Raw genomic sequence first — 23,614 nt, 5'->3', positions numbered from 1 at the left:
TGGTTAAACATCTTGAGCAGCACTTAGACAAGCACTCTTGCTTCTTAACTAAAATAAATTTGTAATTATTTCCTTCTAAAATTTTAAGAGATGATTGCTGCTAGCAGATACTCAAATTCAATTATTTACCAAATTATTAACTAATTGGATAAAATATCTCTGTGCTTCAAAGCCTTCAAACTGTTTCTAGGAGGACAACATACTCCACAACTATCTGAAAAAGAGCACTTGTTAATGCAGTCAGCACAGCATTTCACCAGTTAGGATTATAAATTCTCTTTAGTTATATATAACTTCCTTTACAGCATTCTCTATGTGTCTTCACTGAATATTCCTGGAAAAACCTTAGAGAGAACAGCATGATAAAATGAGAATATGTCCAAATACAAGGTACCATTATTATAAAATGAAATACTATTGGTAATTAGAAGTGACGTGTTAATGCTAATATAGCTTGCTATATTTTACTAGTGATATGGAATTGGAAGACTCCCTCCCCTGCCCAAATCATGTCATGCAAGCAGGAAAGCATGAAATGTCAAAACTGCCTAACATTAAAAAATAAGTATCTTAATTTATTTGCATTCTAAAATAGAGTCCTTCAGCTGAATCTTTTATCCATATAAAACACTACTAAGTGATGTACAGGATTGATTTGTCAAGCCCATAGAACATTCCCTTTGAAATCTTAAGTTCAATCACTATTTGTTTTCTACTATTATACTATATTTTGGCAGCAACTGTTTATTGGTCTGTCATTGCAGTATTTGCAACTTAACAATAAACCAGTCTGACATTTTAGGTCTTGAAGATACATACCATATATATTTCTTTAAAAATAATCATACTTTTGTAAGCAATACTTTACAGTAGACACCTCAAAAATCTACCATAGATGTGAAACTTAAAACGAGAAAAATTTAAGCTCTAAATCTTTATACATATATATCCAGATTTCTATATATATTATATATACATACACAAGTATATATAAAATATATATAATCAGATTTGAAAAATGAACAAAAACTGGGCACTGTACATAAAGTCTTTTTAAAACTCAAACAATAGAAAACTCTTTAAACATTAAACAATTTTAATAAAAGTTTCTGTACAATGCTAAGCAGTTTTATTTACACATAGAAAATGTAATAGGAGTAGTGTTTGAAATTACAGAACTCCTTAAAATTTCAATGGCAGGTAAATCTGGAAAAAATAACAGCATTCCATTCACAAATATTTTCAAGCAATAAATATGTATTTATAAATAGTGTAAATTTACATCAAGATTAGAAACAAAAATCACAAATCTGAAGTTTATTCCTTAGTCTATGTGCAATCCATTATCTTTGTGACTTGGCTGTTAATTTTTTAAACATTTTATTTAGGAACCAAAAGTGTAATAACCGTCATGGTTTCAAAACAAGACAGAAAAACATAAAAGCAGTAAAAAAGTTCCTTACCTAACTTTTCACATTAAAAAAAAGTTGACCAAAGAAAGACTTAAAATTGCTAACTACCTTACAAAGAAATGACCAGCTAGGCTAGTATTTTTTTCCAAGGAAAATTCTGAAGGGGGAAAAGATAGATGAAAACCAATTCATCAGCCCAGAAATAGAGAAATATAAAAGAGGTTGTCTTCAAGTCAGTAGTCTGTATGATGTTGCCAGTTTTGTCAGATATATACAAAACATGGAAATTATTATTTTTTTTCTGAAGTACAGCTGATCAGCTTTGTGAGAGTCCTGGAGTAGGAGCAATGCTCTCCCCTGTCCAGTTGGTTGACACTCCGCACTTGGAAGGTTGCATAGACACAGTTTTCAGCCAGCAGCCTTACGAGATAGCTACAAAAACCAGTGGTGCAGAACTGGGTTAGTTCCTGAATAGCAGAAAAGTTCTCATTTAATGTCCATGGAACAATATCAAGATGAGGAGGATGGTAATGGAGGAGCCTGAAAATAAAAGTGAAGTATGTTACTTTGGTATACAAATTGTTAATAGTGTTCCCTAGCTCCAGGTTACAAACACAGCCTGCGTATGAAAGTAAAGGAAATAACAATTCTCAAGAAAGTTCAACGGCCTGCCACACTCTGTCAAGCACAAACTCCCTTACTGTCTCCCACCTGGCCAATTTTCCTAAGAGTCTGAGACCATTACCCAACTCAGCACATCCACATTTTTCGGTACTTCTTCACCAATTAGTCAAAAACTCTTAGAATGTTATTAGGTTGACCATTTTTTGAGATTGCTTAAAAATATAAAGAAGGCTTGTGGAAAATAATATAACAAATCAATTATGATTTCATTAGTGACTTGCTTCAGCAGCTAACTCAACTAGATAATAAATTTTGTTTAACATATTCCAGATAATTTTCTTCTTCTTCAAGCAATCCTGAAGACCATTCAAGTGAAAATATCAGGAGCTAAATTTCAAAAGTTCAGTTTCTGATCACATATGTAAGAGAAAAAGTACTGAGGGAATTCAACAATTCTCTTCTATTCATAAAACTATTGATGTGCTAGAGTAAAATGCTTCTCTCTAAGCATCTGCTGTTTAAAATTAAAAACTGTGTGCAATTTATAAAGATACTTGAATTTCATAAGGTTATATAACATAGCAGGAAGTTAAGCTCCATCAAATATTCCCATAAAGTTAATACTTCTGGCAAGGACAAGATTTTAAATAAATACAATTAGCTCTAAAAGCAGAAGTATATTTAAAAGCATACATACTGATTCATTTTGTGGACACTAATAACCTATATACACAAACATTTTATCAACTGAGATCAAATGACATAAAGGATGTGACAGTGTTCTAAAAGCACACAAAGATTTTAAAATGTAATTACTGTGACATTATTTAGGGCTGGTCTCACCCAGGAAGAAAAGTGAAAATGAAATATGCCAATTTCATAGGAATAAATACCTGGAAGTGGAGGAGGGGGAGTGATATATTTCCTCATGCAATATCTGACGAGCCAAAGGAAACTTTAAATATTTCATTACCTCCTCCTTATCAGGTGGCAGAACAAACACTGCTGCTTCCCTATCCAGCTAACTATGTACTCACATGTTGATTTCACTTACTAATGTAAATTGGTCATAGACTTGCATCAGGTCCTCCATTTTGTACTGTTCTAGCACCACAAAATTTTCCAGGTTTCCACTTGTTTTTCGTGCACAATCTTGGCAATGCACTATGTAGGTCTTTCGAGAATTGCTCTCATTAGTGACAAAAAGTAGATCAAAAACCTCCACCTATTTATACAAGAGAAAAAGCATTCAACAGAGACAGTAGTGTTTATTTATTGTACTACTTTAGTGTAATCATAGAGTTTTACTTCACATGCAGTTGTGGACAGTGATCACTGGTTAAGTGGGTACTAAGAGTTAAGAGTGTTTAAGAATCTTTAATAGACCAGGTTTATTTTGCACCAGACCCAAAGACGTGGGTGGTAATGTCTATTTAGGGGAGTGACCTTGGGGAATGACATACTCATTACAACCACTGGCAAAAGCCTAATTCAAAAGTTTGATAAAGGTCAGCCTATTTATCTGTTTTAAATTCAAAACATTAGTATACAATCAGATGAAAGTGATCATTATTTTCCTTTTACTTCTCAATGATAGTACTCATCACAGGGCACTGTATATGGATATTTGTCTTCCCCAATAGACTGAGCTCCTCAAAGATGAAGACTATGTTTTACTCATCTTTGTAACTCCAGAGCTTATCATTTCACAGTGCTTAGTGCTTAGCCAAACCTCAAAACAAACTTGTTGAATCAATATAATCTGATTATTTTACAGATGAGGAAACTGACAGGTAAGTGACAGTAAGTGAGTGTTCAGCTATAAGCCTCATGTTAAGGAGTATGAGTACAATCAAAACGTATATTCATGAGTATAGCATGATTTTAGAAATAATACCTCTGTGCTAGAGAGACTGATGAGTTGCTAAGGCTCAAGCAGGATAAGGAATAACAGTACAGAATAAAAGTCATTCTCAAATACTGGAAAGCTTATACATTCATTTTTCTGAGGTATAACACACCTAACTAGAATCTATCTGGTCTCCCAATGGCATACTTTAGCCAGGTTATACAGCATTAAAATAGCTGATAGACTGAATCACCTCAAATAAAAGTCAACATCAGAATTACAGAATTTCAAGGCCTGCAGTGGATCATTAATATCCCTGGCTTTGGCATATCCTTGAATGTATTCAATGAAAGAAAATTCTCATGACTTCATGTCTTCTTTGAAGTTATGTTAATTAAAATCCCAGAGTTACCCATGTTTTCCATTACTATCAATGAGCAACAACGTGAACCTCATAATCTGAGCTAGAACATTTGTGAACATCCTTCAACCTGTCCCTCACTTCTGCCATTTAATGAGTTGTCTGGTGAATTTTACCTTCGAAATATTTTTGTACTCCTCTCCTTCTTTAATATTCCCACTGCCAGGTTCTAGTCTAGGCCTTAGGATAACAACTCTTAACACACCACTGCAAGAGCTTCTTATCTCCATCCTCTCCAATCACTTTTCTCTCTGAAATACTTACCCAACTTGGGTGCCTGCCCAAAAACTTCTGATGGCTCTATGGCCTCCGAATATATATCAAATTCCTTAAAATCATTCAAGATGCTCTGCAAACTTCCTACCAACTAGGCTTATCTGTAGAATTTACATAGTCTGTGTTCCAGCCACACTGGACTATTTACCGTTTTCTGAAGAAGCCATTCCATTTCCCATGTTGTTCCTATAGCTCATAACAACATTCATTCTACTTCTAACTGTCATCATTTTTTAGCCCGCTAAAGTCATACTCATCCTTCAAGGATGGACTCAAATATTAATACTTTGGTGAACTCTTAGGCCAATACTAGAAGGAAAAAATTAGGTAATTTTCTCCCTTAGTGTTATCCTAACAGTAAGACCAAGACCAACTTTGCATTCACCACAGTCTCATATAACATTACAACTGTTTGTAATTTGTCTTCCCCAAGTAGGATGTAAGCTCCTTCAGAGGAGGTACCATATCTTTGTTTCTGCATCTCTTGCAAGCCTTGGCCACAGGAGAAGATTGACCAACGTACTGTGAATTGTACCAGAGACGACTGAACAATGATCTGCCTGGAGCTATACTGAACTCTATCCAGTTTACTGGCATCTGTCTACATCTGGACGGTTCCCAGTTTAAAATCTCAAGACTAAACTTGACACTTATCAACTGTATCGGTATCCATGGGGGATTAGTTCCAGGACCCTCCATGGATACCAAAATCTGAGGATGCTCAAGTCCCTTACAAAAAACGGCATAGCAACTGCATATAACCTATGCACATCCTCCCCTATAGCTTAAGTCATCTCTAGATTACCTATTAATACCTAAAACAATGTAAATAGTTGCTGGTGCATGGCAAATTTAAGTTTTGCTTTTTGGAACTTTCTGGAATACTCCCCACCCCACCCCCTGAATATTTTCCATCTGCGGTTGGTTGAATCCAGATAGGAACCCGTGGATAGAGAGAGAGGGCCAACTGTTACCTACCAGATAGATGACACTAGTAGATACTTTTAGAGTTAATTCAGTTAGTGAAATGGCGTATCACCAGATTAAATTTTAATATAGTAGTTAAATAACAAGACTGAACACAATGTCAATTTCAGTAAAATGCATTACATAAAACTACATTTTAAAAAATAACTAAAGAGGGCTTCCCTGGTGGCGCAATGGTTAAGAATCCACCTGCCAGTGCAGGGGACACGGGTTTGAGCCCTGGTCTGGGAAGATCCCACATGCCGCAGAGCAACTAAGCCCGTCAGCCACAACTACGGAGTCTGCGCTCTAGAGCCCGCGAGCCACAACTACTGAAGCCTGCACACCTAGAACCTGTGCTCCGCAGCCACCGCAATGAGAAGCCTGCGAACCGGAACGAAGAGTAGCCCCTGCTCACCGCAACTAGAGAAAGCCCACGCACAGCAACGAAGACCCAACACAGCCTAAAATAAATAAATTAAAACAAAACAAAACGAAAAACTAAAGAGAAACCAAAACTGGAGAGGTAAGAGGTTTATAAAATAACTGTGGATAAGAACAGTTACTTACCTCACAAATGCTACAGTAATGTGCTGGCTCTTCTTTTGTCCGCCCATGCCAGATAATCTCTTTTCCTGCAGCAATGAGAGCTTCCCTCAATGTCTGACACTGCTTCAGAGTTCTCAGAAGACAATACCTATATTGTGGGGGGGAAATTATTTGTGACCAGCAACTGAACACTGAAAATTTTTAGCATGAAAGATGTATCAATAGAAGTAATGCCAAGAGATTCTGTTCTTATATCTGTAACCACATTTTTCTTTCATCAATTTCTCAGATATTCTCAGATTTTAAAAATAAGGCCAATGCCCAGCAGGTTCGACAATGACAATATTAGATCATTTAAAGTTGAGAATAATTGATATCTGAATATCAAAATATAATAACCTGACACCTTGTTTAAATGTAAGTTGCTAATTTTGGCTTATTTGGGCAAGTCAATTAACCTCTTTGGGAGTCAATGTCTCATCCTTGAAATAAGGGGTCTGAATTCCAGATGTGAACTCTATGATTCTAAGTAAGGCAGGAAAGCACACTATTTCTATCAACACTACCTAGACACTCATAAACAGCATCACTTATATGGTTGCTTTTGAAACTTTTGAGTATATAAGCAAAAAAGTATTTATGGATTTAGTCACTACACAATACAAAAAATGGTTTCACTGTAGTGAAGAAGAAAAAAAAGACACTCATTCCTTGATTTTAACTTGAAGATAATACAGTGAAATATTTCATTCATATTAACATAATTGAACTTTTCTTATAATTTATACCTTTTCTAAACTCATACTTATGATGCTAATGATATAGTGAATTCTCACAATTTGTGATTTTCCTATAGTTTGCTGTCACTACTTGGAATTATTTGCTAAGTTCTGTGAATCCTAGTGGCTCAGGTTCTTCATTTGAATAGAGAAGTTGGACTAGATGATCTGTATGGTACTTTTTGGCTCTAAAATTTGGAGATGAAAATACCCTAAAGAAGAGGAAATGGGTTTAGCAATTGAGTGCTGCTTGAAAGTAAAGGTGTAGTCCGATTTATGCATACTGTCTACTCACTGCCTAGGACAGTGCCAGGCATATAGTAGATGCTCAATAAACATTTGATGATGGAACTACTAATATTTAAAGTATGATAAATAATAGCATATTTAATTTCTCTTAATTTATACTTCCTTGCTATTTTACAAGTTACTAGGTTAAAGTACTGTAACTCATCAGAACCCACATAAATTAAAAGCCAGCGTAAAAAAGATTAAAGATATATGTAAAATTTGATAACTTATTTAACAAACATAAAACAATATCAACTTTATAGTTGTAAGGCAAACCCATTAAGTATCATTTTCAAAGGATTTCTCTCTCAGTTTGGCTCCAGCAATTCTTGTGTGTTTAACTTATTTAGAAACAAAATAATGCTTTAGACTATGGTTGCAAGTCAAAGCTAGGACAGCTGTGTGTGTGTGTATGTATGCCAGGGGAGGAGCAAGTAAAAATTTAGATCATGGCAAAAACGGAGAGCATATAATTCAGATTTTGCTGCTAGCTCTTGAACAGTACCTGTTCCTCCCTTTTTCCCTCCTTGTGTCCTATATACTTCATCTCTGAAGGCACTGCTCTAACTGAACAAGTTTTCCAAGCAAGGCTTCAAAATAAGGTCTTTTTCACAGGAAAATACTGCCTAGAACTCTGCAGTACAGAAAGATTTATATACTTATTTATACTTATAAATAAGTATAAGTATATAATTAAGTACTTCTAAATAAGTACTTATAAGTACTTCCTTATACTTATTTATATATAAGTATAGGAAGATTTATAGACTCCACTATGCTCCCATGTGGGAAAACAAACAAAAATGATAAAACAATACTATAAAAATAAATAAATAAAAATAAGAACCAGACAGGAAGCATGGTATTAGGTACTTCACACATATTATGCCATTTAGGACTCTTAACAACCCTGTGCAGGAGGCACTATTATCTCCACCCCACAAATAAGGAAACTAGGGCCCAGAGAAGCTGATATTATAAAGCTATTTTTAAGTGGTTGGGCTAGGGGTTTGTAAAAGCAGAAAATCTCAAGTTTCCCCTCACTATCTTACACTGTACTATCTTCCTTCTGGTCTCTTTTCACATCTTCTTACCCACTTTCGCCCTTCTCTTTTGAAGATGAGATTCTTGGGGCTCAGTCAGCACAGTCTTCCCCCCACAAACACAGAGCCTTGGTTCTGTGGAGTATTATTCCACTCTTTAGTCAGCAAATGAACTTTCACTTCCAATGCTACTAACTGCTTTGGCAGTTAAGATTGTAGTTTATAATTTATGGCTAGTTTGGTAGTTTCATCTAGAAAAAGGCAATATACTACTTTTCTGCAAACAATAAAGGGTTAAAGTTAGGGTTGCTAAGAATAAATACTAAGCCAACAGTATTTTGCGTCTGAAATCACAGCTCCAGAATTTTTATTTTGTGAGATACTGGAATCTAAGAAAACCAACAGCTCTATTAATCTGATCTGACAACGAATAACCAAGTCGCGGTTTTCCCCCTGCCCTTATGATTTTTCCGTAACAGTAAAATTTTTTGTTCCTTCCCATTTTCAAAGGGTAGCAGTTGGAACAGAAGAAGAATTGAGAGAGACAGAGGCTCTTCTGTAGTTTGGGGTTAGCAGATGCAAACGAATACATATAGAACGGATAAACAACAAGGTCTTATTGTATAGCACAGGGAACTATTTTAAATACCTTGAGATAAACCATAGTGAAAAAAACTATAAAAAATAATGTATATATATGTATAACTAGGACTTCCCTGGCGGTCCAGAGGTTAGGACTCTGCGCTTCCGCTGCAGGGGGCGCAGCTTCGATACCTGATTGGGGAACTAAGATCCCACATGCCACGCAGTGCGGCCAAATATATATATACATATATACACATACATATATATAAAACTAAACCACTTTGCTGTACAGAAGAAATTAATACAACGTTGTAAACAACCACACTTGTATTAAAAAAAGAATTCAATTTGTTAAAAAAATAATAAATCACTAGCAAAATGTGTAAAACTGTAGAAGACAGAAGATGCTGTTTTAAATGCATTTTAGGAACAGGGTCAGAAATGATTTCAGGAGCTAGAGAAGCTGGGAATCAAACTTCCCTTTGACTTTTCAGGATCAGTCAGGATCAATCTGGTTTCAGGACTCAAGTACTGTGTTTAGTTGTTTGGATAAAAGACTACACAAAAAGGCAGATCTGGCTTGGAAGAAAATCACAAGGAAGAGGCTGACTGAGGGCTGGGTGTATTTGAGGTTACACAGAAGAATATAATCCAACCATAAACCCATCTGGCAAAGATGAAACCTAAAATGGGATGGAATTTTAGAAAACGGCTTGCCATAGGGGATAGAAATGAAAATAAACTTGAAATATTACAATAAAAAAACTGAAGACAATAATATGAGGACAAATGATCATACACAGTATATTTATAAATCAACACATTAGGCAAAAGATAGACTTAGTATGCCATGGATGCTAAAAGGAGAGGGAGGCAGAACTCACAGTTTTCATAAAGTTGTCAATTTAGATGTGACAGGAAGGAGAAGTCGGAGGAAGGCACCTTCTAGGCAAAAGGAATACCATGAGCAAAGGTAGTGCCCGGATTATTTAGGGAATAAACAACTGTTATGATTTTAATCTTGGGGTGATGTTTCTGAGGTAAGAGAACAAAGGAATGAAGCCAGAGTGATATTACTGGGTTGGCCAAAAAGTTCATTCGGGTTTTTCCGCAACATGAAAAATCCGAACGAAATTTTTGGCCAACTCAATATGTTACGTTGAAGTTAAGAAAACACTGGGAACTAGTATGACATTTTGGGGGTAACCTGACTACGTTTCCAAAGTAAGTTCCTAAATATCGGTGTGGAGACAAGATGAAGCATGGGTTAACTTGCTATAGCACTTTTAAAGTCTTTATGGCAACAATCTCTGCCACTAAGAAGCAGATGATGTACAAATTTTAAAAGTATACCAAGAAGTGCCTTGCCTTGCCCAGTCTCTCTTACTGAAGGAGCCATGTAGGCAAAGTGAGCCAACATGTGAGCCCTCAAAACTTCCCACCTGTCACTCCAAAGGTGGATTCCCCTAGGACAACAGTGAGTGTCTAAATGTCAGTAAGACATATAACAGTTTCATTTAAACCAACCACATGGCTGAAAATCAAGGTCTCAGTCAATGATAAAATGAGTATCTTAAGAATTTTAAACTCTCAGATAGAAAAAACACGCATGAAAGCAAATATATGTTAACCATGAGAATGCAGAGTTTTAGAATTTTTAGATTTTGTTTGCTCAATGTTATCACAAAGCATTGCATATTTAACCCAATGGTGTATTAGAAGACTCCCAAGGACAACAGCACTAAAATCTATGCTAACTATGGACTGGACTCAATTATTAGGCCAACAGCCTATGACTACAGAATTGTAGAACACCTCATATATCCATTTAAACATGGGAATCAAAGGGAAAAGGGAGTTAATATTTAACAGTCTGCTTTAATTTATACTCAAAACCTCGGTGCTTGTGATAAAGTATATATTATATAGATAGGGTAATAATCTATAATACGTGTGAAAGAAAAGGGGAAACAAAAATATTTTTAGTTCTAAAAGAGATCGAACCTAGACTAGGGTGTCCCTAACTTGTCTGGACCATAGGATTCATCTAGGCCATTCATTCACTGTGAAAGAGATTCCCAGGGTTCTTCACACAGAGCTCTGAATTTACTTATTAGGAACAGAGTCTAGAAATCTATTTTAATAAGAGTCTTGGTTGATTCTTATAATTAGGCCAAGTAAGAACCAGTCGAACCCCTTACTTCATCAGAAACAATGTCTAAAATTTGTAACAGTATTTTTCAGCAAATCACCATGTTTTTATGATTAGAGCCATAAGAGATCAATCACAGAGAGAAAGCCAGAGAGTAGGAAACAGCACCAATTCTGGAGACTGCCTGGGTTCATATCCCAGCTTCACACGAAAGTCTCAGTTTTCTCAAATGTAAGGAAGGCACATCTAACTTACAGTACTATTATGAGGAGTACATATACATAAAATGCTTAGATTAGTGCCTGGAAGTTAGTGATCAATATTTAATCTTGGTATGTGAAATTTTAAAATTGTGTTAAAATAATTATTTAATGACTAAATTAATTTTTTAATTTGAAAAAATTGTGCAATGAATGCCAACTGGAAGGGCAATAGTTACACCTAAAAGAACATAAAACAGATTATTGAAAAAGTGTTAGTCTAGAGTCCAATAGGTCGGGATTTCTCAACATCAGCACTATTGTTATCTTGGGCTGGATAATTCTTTGTTGTGGGGACAGTCCTGCGCATTGTAGGATGTTTAGCACTGTCCCTAACTTCTACCCACAAACTATCAGTAGCACCCCTCCCACTGAAGTCATAATGCTGCCATATGTCCCTTGGGGAAGAGGGTTGGGGGAGGCAAAACTGCCTGCAGTTGAGGACCACTGAACTAGGTCCATGAATACTAACTTACTTAAAAAACAGGTGACTGACCCTTCTATAATTAATATTAATAATAATTATCACAACAGCTACCATTTACTGAGTGCTTACTCTATGCTAAGACCAATACAATACTCATAAAAGCTATTAGAAAGAATTATTATCCCCATTTTCAGAAAAGGAAATGAAGACTAGTAAGTTTAGTAATTTGACCACGATCCCCCAGCCAGTAAATGGAGAAGCTAAGACTTGAAGGCAGACTGGACTCCAAACAACTACACAGTGCTGCCTGTAATATTTCACTGGAATATTAAATAGCACACATTCTAAGACTGACTGAGTAAAATTAAAAAGGGAAGGCAAATAACAAACACATAATAACAAACACATAACACAAAGGGCAAAGGGAAAGCACATTAATATTGTACATATAAGACATTACATTTAAAAACTGAAATATAAAAACAGTGCTTTATAAGATGGTCAAAAGAATGACAAAATGATATGACAAGAAAATTAAATTTGTGGGGAGTGGTTTTCAATGGACTTGGTACTGTTGAAATTTTAGAAAATTTATTTTCAACTACTGACTTACACCTTATCAGTATTTTTAGAATGTATTAACATATGGCAGATTATGGGGAGGTAGACAAGAGAATGTGTATTCTGAAAATTAACACTCTACTACTACTATTTTTTTTTAATTGGGGTATAGTTGCTTTACAATGTTATGTTAGTTTCTGCTGTACAGCAAAGTGAGTCGGCTATATGTATACATATATCCCCTCTTTTTTGGATTTCCTTCCCATTTAGGTCACCACAGAGCACTGAGTAGAGTTCCCTGTGCTATACAGTAGGTTCTCCTCAGTTATCTATTTTATACATAGTAGTGTATGTACGTCAGTCTCAAACTCCCAATTCATCCCACCTCCCAACATTCTATTACTATTTGATATGCTCCTCCGAAGTCTAAGACTTCCTAATATTGAACTTGTCAGAGGAAAATGGGCTCTTTGGCATTCTGATTTTTGACATTTTAAAATATACTGAACTACTTATTACATGATTTAAGTGGAATAACAAAGTAGTTGAAGAAACCAGAGTTTCCAATGTATCAGAAACATACTATCATTACCTTAACTTGATAATACTCCAACACGATTGCAACAATTTATACCATATTAGTTGGAGTTGGCCTTATCTACCACTGAGATTAAACCAGTTAACTGCATCTAAAAAGAATCCATTTATTCTGAAAGCCTGTTATCTACAGGGAAGTCTAATCATTACCAAGACTCTGCACTACTCACTTGCTACGTTATCATTTGATTCCTTTCAAGGATCCTATTAAAAGAAATACTTCAATGCTAAAACATAATGAATATATGAGTCTTATGAAAGTGAAGTGAAAAAGAGCCTTTGCACTACTAACTATATAGGGAGAAAATGTAGGCCAAGCAATGTATCTCAAATATCTGAAAATGGGAACAATGAATTTGCAAAGAATGAGGGTTTCTCTTAGCTCTCAATCAACTAGTTTAAAATTAAAATCAAAGGGTAAAAACTGTATATTATGAAGAAGATGGATAAAAAGCAGCAATAATCTCCCCACTCTCAACTTTAAGTTTTAAACTGCCTACTTAAAACTTCATTCACTCAGGACTCACTAATGAAAATATCTATAACAGAGTCTCTACTGGAGTGGGACACGGGTTTACCAAAGGTAAACGCCATCAACAGTTACTCTCAAAAATGTATAACCCAAATAAAATTATGAGAAAACATATCCAAAATATGGAACTCTATACAACACAAAGGTCTGCTCTCTTCAAAATAAAAATCATGAGAAAAGACTCTCATAGATTTAAAAGAGACTAAAGACACAATGACTACATACTGAATTCAATGTGAACCTTGATTCAATTTGGATGGGGGTGGGAGGGGGAGAGCTAAAGACATTCTGGGTAGTTGGGAAATTTAAATGTAGACTATGTATTAGCTGATTACTATTGAACTCCATATTTCTTATGTATGGTAAATGGTACTGTGGTTATGTGAGAATAAATATCCTTACTCTTAAGAGATACAGGTTGAAATATCTGGGGTGACATGTCATAACATCTGCAAATTACTTTTTCATATAACTCAGCCAAAAAAGTATGTGCGCAAGTATGTGAATACAGAGACTGATAGGGAAATGTGGCAAAAACTTATCTGATGACTCCAGATGAAGTTATCTAGGTACTGATTGTACTATTCTTTCAGCTTTTCTTTTGTAGAATAAAAAAGTTTCAAAAGAAAAAGTTGGAGGAAAAAGTATAAGTAACTTTGGGAGGGGGCATGCAGTAATGTGTTACAGGCAAATTTAATATGTTTTAAAGGATAAGATATATTAACATGGAAAAACGGTCACAGTTCAGTGAACTAAAGGAAGAGATCAGTAGCTTTACATTTATTGTCTTCCTTAATTCATTTCTTTGTGTGGGCACTGCTCTACTTTAAGAATGGCTAATGGTTCAGAAAACTCAACAGCTAATACCTTAGCAGGGATTACCTATCAGCCAGCTGAGAGATACAAATGTGTATCTCAGACTCCTTCTCTAAACAATAGAACCATATATCCATCTGATTACTTTAAAGAGATTCCCACTGAAACATCGTAAAAGGAATTCAAGTTCTACGTGTCTAAAGCCAGCCAATCTGGTAATCATCATGTCCTATATCTAACCCATTTCCTCTTTTCTTCCTTTACTCCCAGTTTCATCAATAAGCACAAATATCCCACTGCATGGCCCAAGACAAAGCCCCAGCAATACTGATTCCCCTCTCACCTCTACCACCCAATCAATCAATATGCCTATTTTACCTTCTATCCTTTGTCTTTCCTTTTGTCTGAAATGTAGCAACTACCTTCTAATTAATATGCCTCTAAATCTTCTGCCCTCCATTTAGTACTTCATCTTGCTGTCAAGTGATCTAGCATGCAAATTTGATCATTATTAAAAATATTAGAAATTCTAAAGGCTTCTCATTAGCAGCTGCTGCCAATGTGGAGTCTACTTGAAATTTTTAGCAACAAAAGTTTAAATCCACTCTTCAGCTGATATAAATGAACGAGCAGGGCTTAATCCTGAGAGACATTTGAAAGTTTAGTCTAAAGAAGGAGAAACTAAGCTTACTTGCAGCATATGGGGTATGTGGAAAAAAGTTTATGTTCATTTGAACAGTGAAAGGAAACCAAAAGAGTAGTTATGCACTGAGCTTCCACTAAAATGTTCCTAAGGAGTTAGGCTGTGAACTTTTCAAGTCAAGTTCACTGAAATATGAAAAGAAGTAATCAAGATAATGAATATTCCTTGAATGATACTGACTCATGCCAATGTAGGAGACATCTGGAAGAATGTGAAGGAGTATGAAGATTAGCGTATTTTAGAAAAATAGCTAGAATGTAGAAATTTTGAGATTTACTAAATGACTTACTCAGATAAAGGACTTTATGGAATTGTAGGGCTCTAAAAGACCCAACTTGAATTTAAAAGTGCAAAGAAAAAAACAAGAGTGGTGTTGACTTTTTAAAATAACCACAGGTAATTCATTCTCAAAATGATAATAAGGGATTAGTAGGTGACAACAGGAGAGAACATCATGTCCCATTATTAATCACTCAGTGCAAATACAGTTCATAATCTCTTATAGTCCCACAAATTTTTCATAAATTTTGCATAAACTCATTGGTGTTGAAACTTGACCTGGGGCTTTTTATAGTTTTCACTTAGCTCATCAGAGTGACTATTTATATGTTTTACTGCAGAAATATTAATGTGTTTGATGCTAGCACACTGCCACAAACTCTGGTGGGAGGGTAAAATAAATGTACTGTTTTACCTTTCTAAATCCAAGGAATTCTGAATACCAAAACACATTTGGCCTAAGGGGTTTAGGATAAAGGACTATGAAGCTGTAATACTACTTCTATGAAGGCTTTCCTAAATGTTCCCCTCTCTCAGAAGCGCCTTCCTCTATGCTCTCCCATTTATTTTTAAAACAGTATCTCCATCATTAAAGCAAAGATCATGTATTTGAACGTTTTGACTATTTCCCCATTTATTTTAAGCAGCCTGAGAAGTGATCAGATCCTTCTGTCACCTAGCACTATACCTGAGTTCCAACTCAGTTCATAATGTAGATTAAACAAATAAAAGAATGAAAAGAACTGGGTAGAGCCGAGTGAATGACTGGATAAGAAGGCACAAAGTAAATTTTCCTTAGATTCTTTATGGTTGGGCAGACTAAGCATTTAACCATGAAAACCTAAAAGTCACACATTGTAAATTCACAGTATTTTAAGAACTAAAAAAAAGCAATAATCCAGGGAGAAAGTTAAGGAAGAAGACCATCTTTGCAAATCTTCTCCATTCACTTGTTATGTCTAGGTGATGATTATTATTTTTTTTAAATAGCCTACAATTCATACGCTCAATGTATACTGAATTAATGCTTTACTGAAAGATAATTCAAAGAAGAAAAGGGATGGTGTGTAAAAATTGCAGTTCATATTAAAGACGGTTTAAAATACCAAATAAAGTGATAAAAATAGAAAATTCAAGCACAAATCTAAAAGAAATGGAGAAATGGCTGACAAGGTAAGTGGGCGTCAGACTGGAGGTACACATGGGGATTTTAAAGAAAGTACATCTGTGCCTTTGTACATTTAGAATAGTTGGTTGTCACTGGTGACCTCAGCAAGAGAAGTGACAGGAGCATATAGAAAGTCAAATTGTTGTGGATGGTAGAGTGAACAGGAAGGAGATGAAGAAAATGACTCAAAGCAGAGGGAAGGAACTGCAATGGAGAACCATTTCTTAAGAATTGGTATAGCTCACAAGTCAGAACAAACTAATACCACTTCCCTTGTTGGCAGAATACTAGACTTGAGGAGCAAAGCAATGATGTGGATGTAACAGTTTTAAAGCGAAACTAAGCTTGCGGAAAAAGACTCCCTCTCTATTTCTGTAACAATATATTCTCTGTGTTGTCTTCTGACCTTTATCTAGTTCACCTATTTGCTTTTCTTAAATAGAAGTATTCCCCCAAGTTCTGTCCCCAACTCCCCCCTCCTCTTCCTCTCAAGGCAATCACGAACCACTAGGTAGAAGATCCCCTAGTCAGTCAGCTCTGACTTTGCTCTCTGGAATCCTGCATTTACTACAGCTTCTAATAAACGGCTCTATACAACTATTTTACTGGCTCCTCAAACCTGCCACTGTTTCAAAATGAAGCCCCATGCCACAGATATATCCAAGTGGCTTTTACATAAGACAGATATGGGCTTAAATCTCGCTCTAACCAAATGGGTGACCATGGGATGCTGAGAGGCATACCTGAGATACAGTCTGGGAAGCACTTTGCTCAGTGCCTGGCTAAGGACCAAGCTCAGTTTATTAACTAACATTATTACTAAACCATCTAGAACTCAGACTTGAAAACCCAGAGTATCTTTGATTCACTTCTTTATCTTATCATCCAGAAGCTAATTCTATCTATTTAACTGCTAGAAACATCTTTATGAAACTCAAATTAGATCGTATTAGTTAAAAACCTACCAAAAGCTCTCCAACAGAATAAACTTAAGTTGGGCACACAACACATGATCTGCCACTGAGAACTTTTACAACTATATCTTTCTTATTCTACTACTCATCACACACATTGTGTGTGAGCACACTCAAGCCAGAATATACCAACTGTTGTCAACATATATACAGCAGAGTTGCATCATATAATACATTTAAGTTCGTGCAAACACACAGTAGGGAAGGAAGTCAGAAGGGAGGGCAAAGGAGGAGGTATTAGGGAGAAAATGAGAGCAGGTGGAAGAGAAGATAATCTGAAGCGAGTACGCATTTACCTTTCCTCTAGGCAGCCGGATTTCCCCTGAGCTGCTCACAATGTAAGCAGCTTACCATGCTGAGTATGATTTTAGTAGTTAGTGCAACAGGGTCTCCCAACGTAAGTTGAATATTTTGTCTGGAGCTCTACTGAAGAAAAGGGATTTATTCCCTCACTGAAGGAAAACATGACTGTGTTGGACTGAAGGAGACATGGTATGTATATATACTATTGTGTTATGGATGAACTTGGGAATCTTTCTGATGGTGCAAGAGTTTGGTCTTAAGTTGGCTTTAGGTGCTATACCTCTCTCCTCTCCCTGCCTCCACATCTTTACCCTTCACACAAAATATCTGCTCCCCAAAATACACAGACTTCTCTGACTCCGTGGGGCTGGAAAGAATTGAGTGGGTCTGTTGCATTTCTTTCAATCTATTTATTTGTATGCACTAACTTTTACTTCAAGACAGGAACTATGCCATATACACATATACATACCCTCTCAGTGCCTAACCCAGAGCCTTGTATACAGTCAGCAAATATTCATTAAATGAAAGAAAGTATAAACAAAAGAAAGGGAGCAATGTTGGCTGGTGAAAAGTATACTTTCAGCAATAGATGAATGACTGTATTTTAAAAAGGAAGTTTATAGAGTAAGGCCTAGGGGTCTGGATTTATGGTTAACATTTTCAATCTGCACGATGACAAACAGAGCTTGCTAATCATATCTCGTGACAACTCAAGCTGGGAACAGAATTCTTAATATAATGAAGAATGCAATCAAGATTCAAATGATTGGACACTTTGTAGCACAGAGTAAAAATGGAATAAGGTAAGTACATAAGTGCATTTACTTAGGCTAAATAAATGTAAGGAAGGTATGAGGAACAACAGTATCACCAGTAATTTTAAGTAAAAAAATATTCAAATTATGTGTATCCAATTTTAACACAAGGCAACCTTAAGATAAAGATAATGCAAGTGTCAATGCTCAACATTTCAAATATTAAGAGGGACAATGATAAACTGGAAGGAGTCTAGAAGGACGACAAGGATGATGGGGGTGAGCGGGATGAAAAGATGATAGAGGTCAGATGTTTAAATACCGAAGACCAGATAGGAAGAAGAGAATATGACAATAATCTTTTCTCTGATTCCTTTTTCCCTCTTCCCCCAATATCCAATCTGTGAGCGAGTGCCGTGAGCTTTTAGCTCTACCACAGCCCCTACTTTAATCCCTCTTTCTACCCCCTTGGGTTAATGTCTGTCCAGGATGGTCTATCCTGTTGCAACTGCCTCCTAACTGACCCCCTACATACACTTCTAAACTTGCCCCTTGGAATCCATTCTCTACAAAGCAACCAGATTCATTTTCTTAAAGTTTAAATCAGAACCCATCCCTCTCCTGCTTAAAATCCTCTAATGGTAACCTGTAACACCCTGAATTGATTTATAAACTTACCATGTTCTAAAAGTCCATGCACAATCTGGTTCCTGGTCAGTTCATTGAGCTTACTGTTACCCCTCTCTCTCATTCTGCCATAGTCATACTGGTCTTTTTGCCCTATAAACATGCCAAAGTTATTCCCAATTCAGTCTTCACTTGCTCCCTGGGCCTGAAATGGTGTACCCGTAGATCTCTGCCTGGTTGACTCCATCTCATTATTCAGGTCTAAACACAAAACTCATCTTCCCAGACACCTTCCCTGACCATTTTAGAAAAAGCAGCACTCTCACCCTCACCCCCCAAATATTATCTATTTTGTCTTAGTCATATTATTTATCAGTAATTTATTCAACTGTCTGGAGGTCTGCCTTGCTCCACTAGAATTTAAGTCCTCTGAGGTCTGGGATTTTAACTTACACACTGCTATGTCTATCCTTAGAGCCTAGAACAGTGTTTGGTATAGAGCTGGTTCTCAAACACTTGTTGAATGGGATCTGATCTAAATCCCAAATATATTTAGGGAATTGGGACCAAATGACAGGTAGATTACAGGCCAATTTGTAAAGAACTTTCAAGAATTACAGTGAGGTAATGAGAATGTTCAACAAGTTGCTGGATGCCCACAAATTATAGATGTTATAGAAGGGATTACTGCATTAAGCAGAAGTCCTAACTAAATGACCTCTAAAATCCTTTCCAATTATAAAATCCTAACCTATCAAAAAATGTAATCAGTCACTTTCAGTCTTCATAGCTGTTATATATAAATTGTTTCTATACTGCACCATCCCTTTACCGTCAGGTGATCTGAATCAGCCTCTAGTTTATGCCTATTTCCTCCAGCTTACTAAATATCTTCAGTGACTTTATGTAATTTTTTCTCCCAAAAGTAACCCTGAACTTAATATTCAGAGCAAAAGACCAATCTGAGATATAACAGGATAACCCCATTACCAATTACATTTATAGAGTATGGTACCTAAGATCCAACTTTTTAAAGGATTTGTACATTACTTGCTATGATTTGCTTTTTGTTACCTTTTGTCTCCCCCTACCACTTCTGCCCAGGACTAGAAAAACTAGTGCAAATGATAAAGGAATAAGATAATCCACAGGCATGTTACCTTGATCCCACAGTTTTTGTTTGAATAAAATTTTAGATTTAGGTTTGAAATCACTTTGATAAGCTAGGATTCCTTTCAAAAAACAGTAGTTTGAAAACAACACATGCTGACCAAATTAATATAGCTGTAGGAAAAATACTTAAGTACTATTTTAACTAAGATGAAGACAAACTTATTTTATCAGTGAGTATAAAGCAGTGTATTTCAGAATGAGTTTTTGATATCAATTCTTCAAAGATACTGGTCAAACAAATATGTTTGGGAAATACATTATAATCCTTCTCCCCCACACAAAAAATAATACCAACTTTACAGTCTCTAAAACATTTTACAAAAAATTAGAAAATAAAGGACTTGTTGAACTTTATATAATCCATCGTTTCCCATATTTCTTTGACCAGAATTCCCCACCTTTTGGGGGTAGACATAATAGTGGTAGAAAACACAGTTTAGGGAAACACTGCTATATAGCACTGTTTGAAAATATTACTTCTAAATAGATTTATAAAATAGCTAGGATAGAAACTGTGACAATAAATGAGAAGGTTACTGGGGTATATGTATTCAAATAACTTGAATTAAGTGTTTAAAGCAGGTAAGAAAAGGGACAATTATAAGATGGATGATTTAATTAAAAAATTTAAAATTAACGTTTAAGTCAAATCCCTATATTAAATGCTAATTTCTCTGTACCAGAAAATACTTTTGTGATGCCATTCCCTCGCCCTGATACTAAGTGCAGTCTTTCAATATTAAAACTAAAGTTCTCCTAGGAATTGAGTGGTTCAGCACAGGTTTGTTTGTGAATCTGCTGGTTTAGAATTATTTGTGCCTTTGTTCCTCTTTGTACCATAGTGTACTGACTATGGGGAAGGGAAAAATACTTTTAACATGTGGATTCTCTTATATTACATTTTGCTAGACATCTGGACCATTTTGTTTTGATGTCAACATAAGTCTATGGGGGGAAAAAGTACTGAATAGTTAACACTCCCCAAAAAGAGAGGGACTACAGCAGTTTTAGAAAGCACTTACTTAATCATTTCAAAAAGCTTTGGATCTGAGACCTTGATATTTCGTGCCATATTCCAGGAAAGATGAACCATGGGTACTATTGACTTCACACTTTGCAATTTGTTCCATTCGTACCGTTCCACTGCCAATTTATACTGGCAGGCTAGGAAAAAAAAAACAGTTATAAAGCAACCCAAAGTACCAAAGATATGAAGATAACCATTATCACCTTCTCAGGTGATATCATCAACACCAATTCTGAAAATCTCAAAACATTACAAAAGTATTTTTAATGTTTTTTTGATAATTGTGGTAATAATAATAGTAGCGATCATGTAAAGAGTGCTTACTATAACTTTGTGCCACGCATTTGTTCTGAGGTATTTCGATACACTATACCATTTAATCTTTACCATTACCTTATTAATTTTATCATTTCCATTAAACAGATGAAGAAATTGAGGCCCAGAGAGGTTATATAACTTGCCCAAAGTTGCAAAAGCCAGGTCCTGGTCCTAATCCAGGTCTTTCTGGCTCCAGAGGCCATATTCTTAATCTTAAATATCTACTGCCTGAAGGCAGGCATAAATCAAACAGATTTTGACGTAACAGGGCTATTCATATGACATACCAGATAAAAGAAAAATTTCAAAGAATGAAATTTTGTACTTTGCTTTCTCCCATAAAGGGTTTCCTTTAAAAACCAAGCACTCTAAAAATTATTAAAAGTACCTCTTGTATATAAAGACATAAATTTGTTATTTGCTGAGATCTACAGTCTTGGATTTCTATTTGTTAACTTAGTATCTTGTACTACAAATTAAAATTTTACTCAAGGAGGCATTCTTCCTCCAATTTTTAGTGAGTTATATTCCAAGAAAAAAAAGAATAAACCCATCAGATAGAATCCCTTATAAATTAAAGTTGTTAGTTTTTTTTTTTTTTTTTAAAGCATATTCTTTAAAATACCTGTAAGTGGACCAACATTCCAAGCAATGTTGTTGCACCAGCCAATAGCCTGAACCCAATGCACAGTGCCTGCATTTATCCAGACCAAATCTCCAGGTCGCTGAATAAACCTATACACTGGAACATTTGCTTCATAAAGATCTTCAAGGTTGGGCCACCAAGAACCCATTAGGAAATTCAAATTATTTCTGGAATAAGAAAAAATATTGCAAATGGATCAAGTACTTTAATAAGTTCATTATAAGACTGAAAGACATTATCAAAAGTTTTTAAAAATATGCTCATTCATTGCACTTGAAACTTACTGCTTATGCAATAAGAAACTGCAGTATGTAAAGTGAGTGAAGTTACAGTTAGGTAGTAGATGACTTATCCAAAGATCAGTATTACTACCTTCCACTGATTTTTCAAAGATCCAAATGAAATCAAAAGCTATTTTTAAGTAACACTTATATATATTAACCTTTAATTTCATTTCACTACAGGCTATTTTGATCAAACCCTTTTCCTTGGCACATCTAGAAATCTCTAACAGGTAAATGGAAGGTGGAGTTGGCATCAAGTCATCTAAATCCATAAACAGGAACGCCATGGCAGATATATAAGTTCAATGTCTGAGGAAAAGCAGAATAGAAAACAGAAATGTTCTCTACTGCTGTTTTGAATCTTAAGCAGGAAAGGGAGCAGCACGTCAGTCTCTATACAGTTTTGATGACTAGCTAACTAAAACTATGCAGTTGAAAAAAAAACTTTATCAAAAATGAACATACATGCACAAATAACAATCATCACCACTACCACCACCACCGATACTTTGGAAACATTCTAAAGATCATATTACTAAGCTTTTCCTTTAAAATCTGGCTTCTTATTCTACTTCATCATGATATGATACGAAGTATTTTTTAAACTACATACAGTGCAGAAAAACTTGCCTATAAAGCCAAATATGGTGATAAACACAAATCCTAGTCCCGCTTAACCCATGTGTTGTTATAAAATTAGAAAAAACTTTCTAACCAAAAGCAAGCAAGCAATCAAGTAAGACCACCTAATAATCAATAGCTAAGTTAAAAAAACAAAAAATCAAACTTACAAAAAAGAAAAAAATCAAGCATCCTCTTTATCATATAGTCAAGTGAATGGTTATTTCATGACAGATATTATCTAAAGTCATAAAACAAACTATACAGACATGGTCAAGTCAGTTAATATCAAAGGAAGTATCCTTATGTGAAACAAAATTACACTGAAATGCAGAGGTAGCAAGTGCTATTTCTGCAACTTAGTTTTAAATTTACCTAACCCTTCAGACTTTTAAATTATCCACATGTTCAAGCTTTTTAGACATTATCTGTCTATTCTAATTATTCTTTATTCTCAGGTTACCTCTACATTCAGATAGGAAAGAAAACTAAATCTTAACAATAGTCAATCCCTACTCAGAAATAATGAACAAGGATCACTGTACTATAGCTGCAATAATGTACTACTATCTCAAAGTTTAAGAAATAAAAAT

At 35.4% G+C, this 23,614-nt stretch overlaps 1 protein-coding gene across 8 annotated transcripts in view; it reads right to left on the bottom strand.

The window, feature by feature from the left end:
* Positions 1–549: 549 nt before the first annotated feature.
* KDM6A (lysine demethylase 6A) overlaps positions 550–23,614 on the bottom strand; it is a 208,092-nt gene continuing 185,027 nt past the window's right edge. For 4 of the 8 annotated variants that reach the window (XM_057538986.1, XM_057538988.1, XM_057538987.1 and 1 more), the window contains 5 exons: positions 22,096–22,283; positions 21,148–21,289; positions 6,119–6,245; positions 3,091–3,261; positions 550–1,952 (listed from right to left, as the gene is read on the bottom strand). In XM_057538986.1, the coding sequence (XP_057394969.1) occupies positions 1,923–1,952; positions 3,091–3,261; positions 6,119–6,245; positions 21,148–21,289; positions 22,096–22,283 (658 nt within the window). In that variant the 3' untranslated portion in view covers positions 550–1,922. Of the gene's footprint in view, positions 1,953–3,090; positions 3,262–6,118; positions 6,250–6,987; positions 7,089–21,147; positions 21,290–22,095; positions 22,284–23,614 lie in introns of those variants that run through there. The other 4 variants (XM_057538990.1, XM_057538992.1, XM_057538991.1 and 1 more) reach the window with 2 other exon arrangements.

Source organism: Balaenoptera acutorostrata, chromosome X (assembly GCF_949987535.1).
Source record: "Balaenoptera acutorostrata chromosome X, mBalAcu1.1, whole genome shotgun sequence".
NCBI lineage: Eukaryota > Metazoa > Chordata > Mammalia > Artiodactyla > Balaenopteridae > Balaenoptera > Balaenoptera acutorostrata.
Note: the sequence above shows the minus strand (reverse complement) of the source record. Positions and strands in the feature narration are given on the sequence as shown.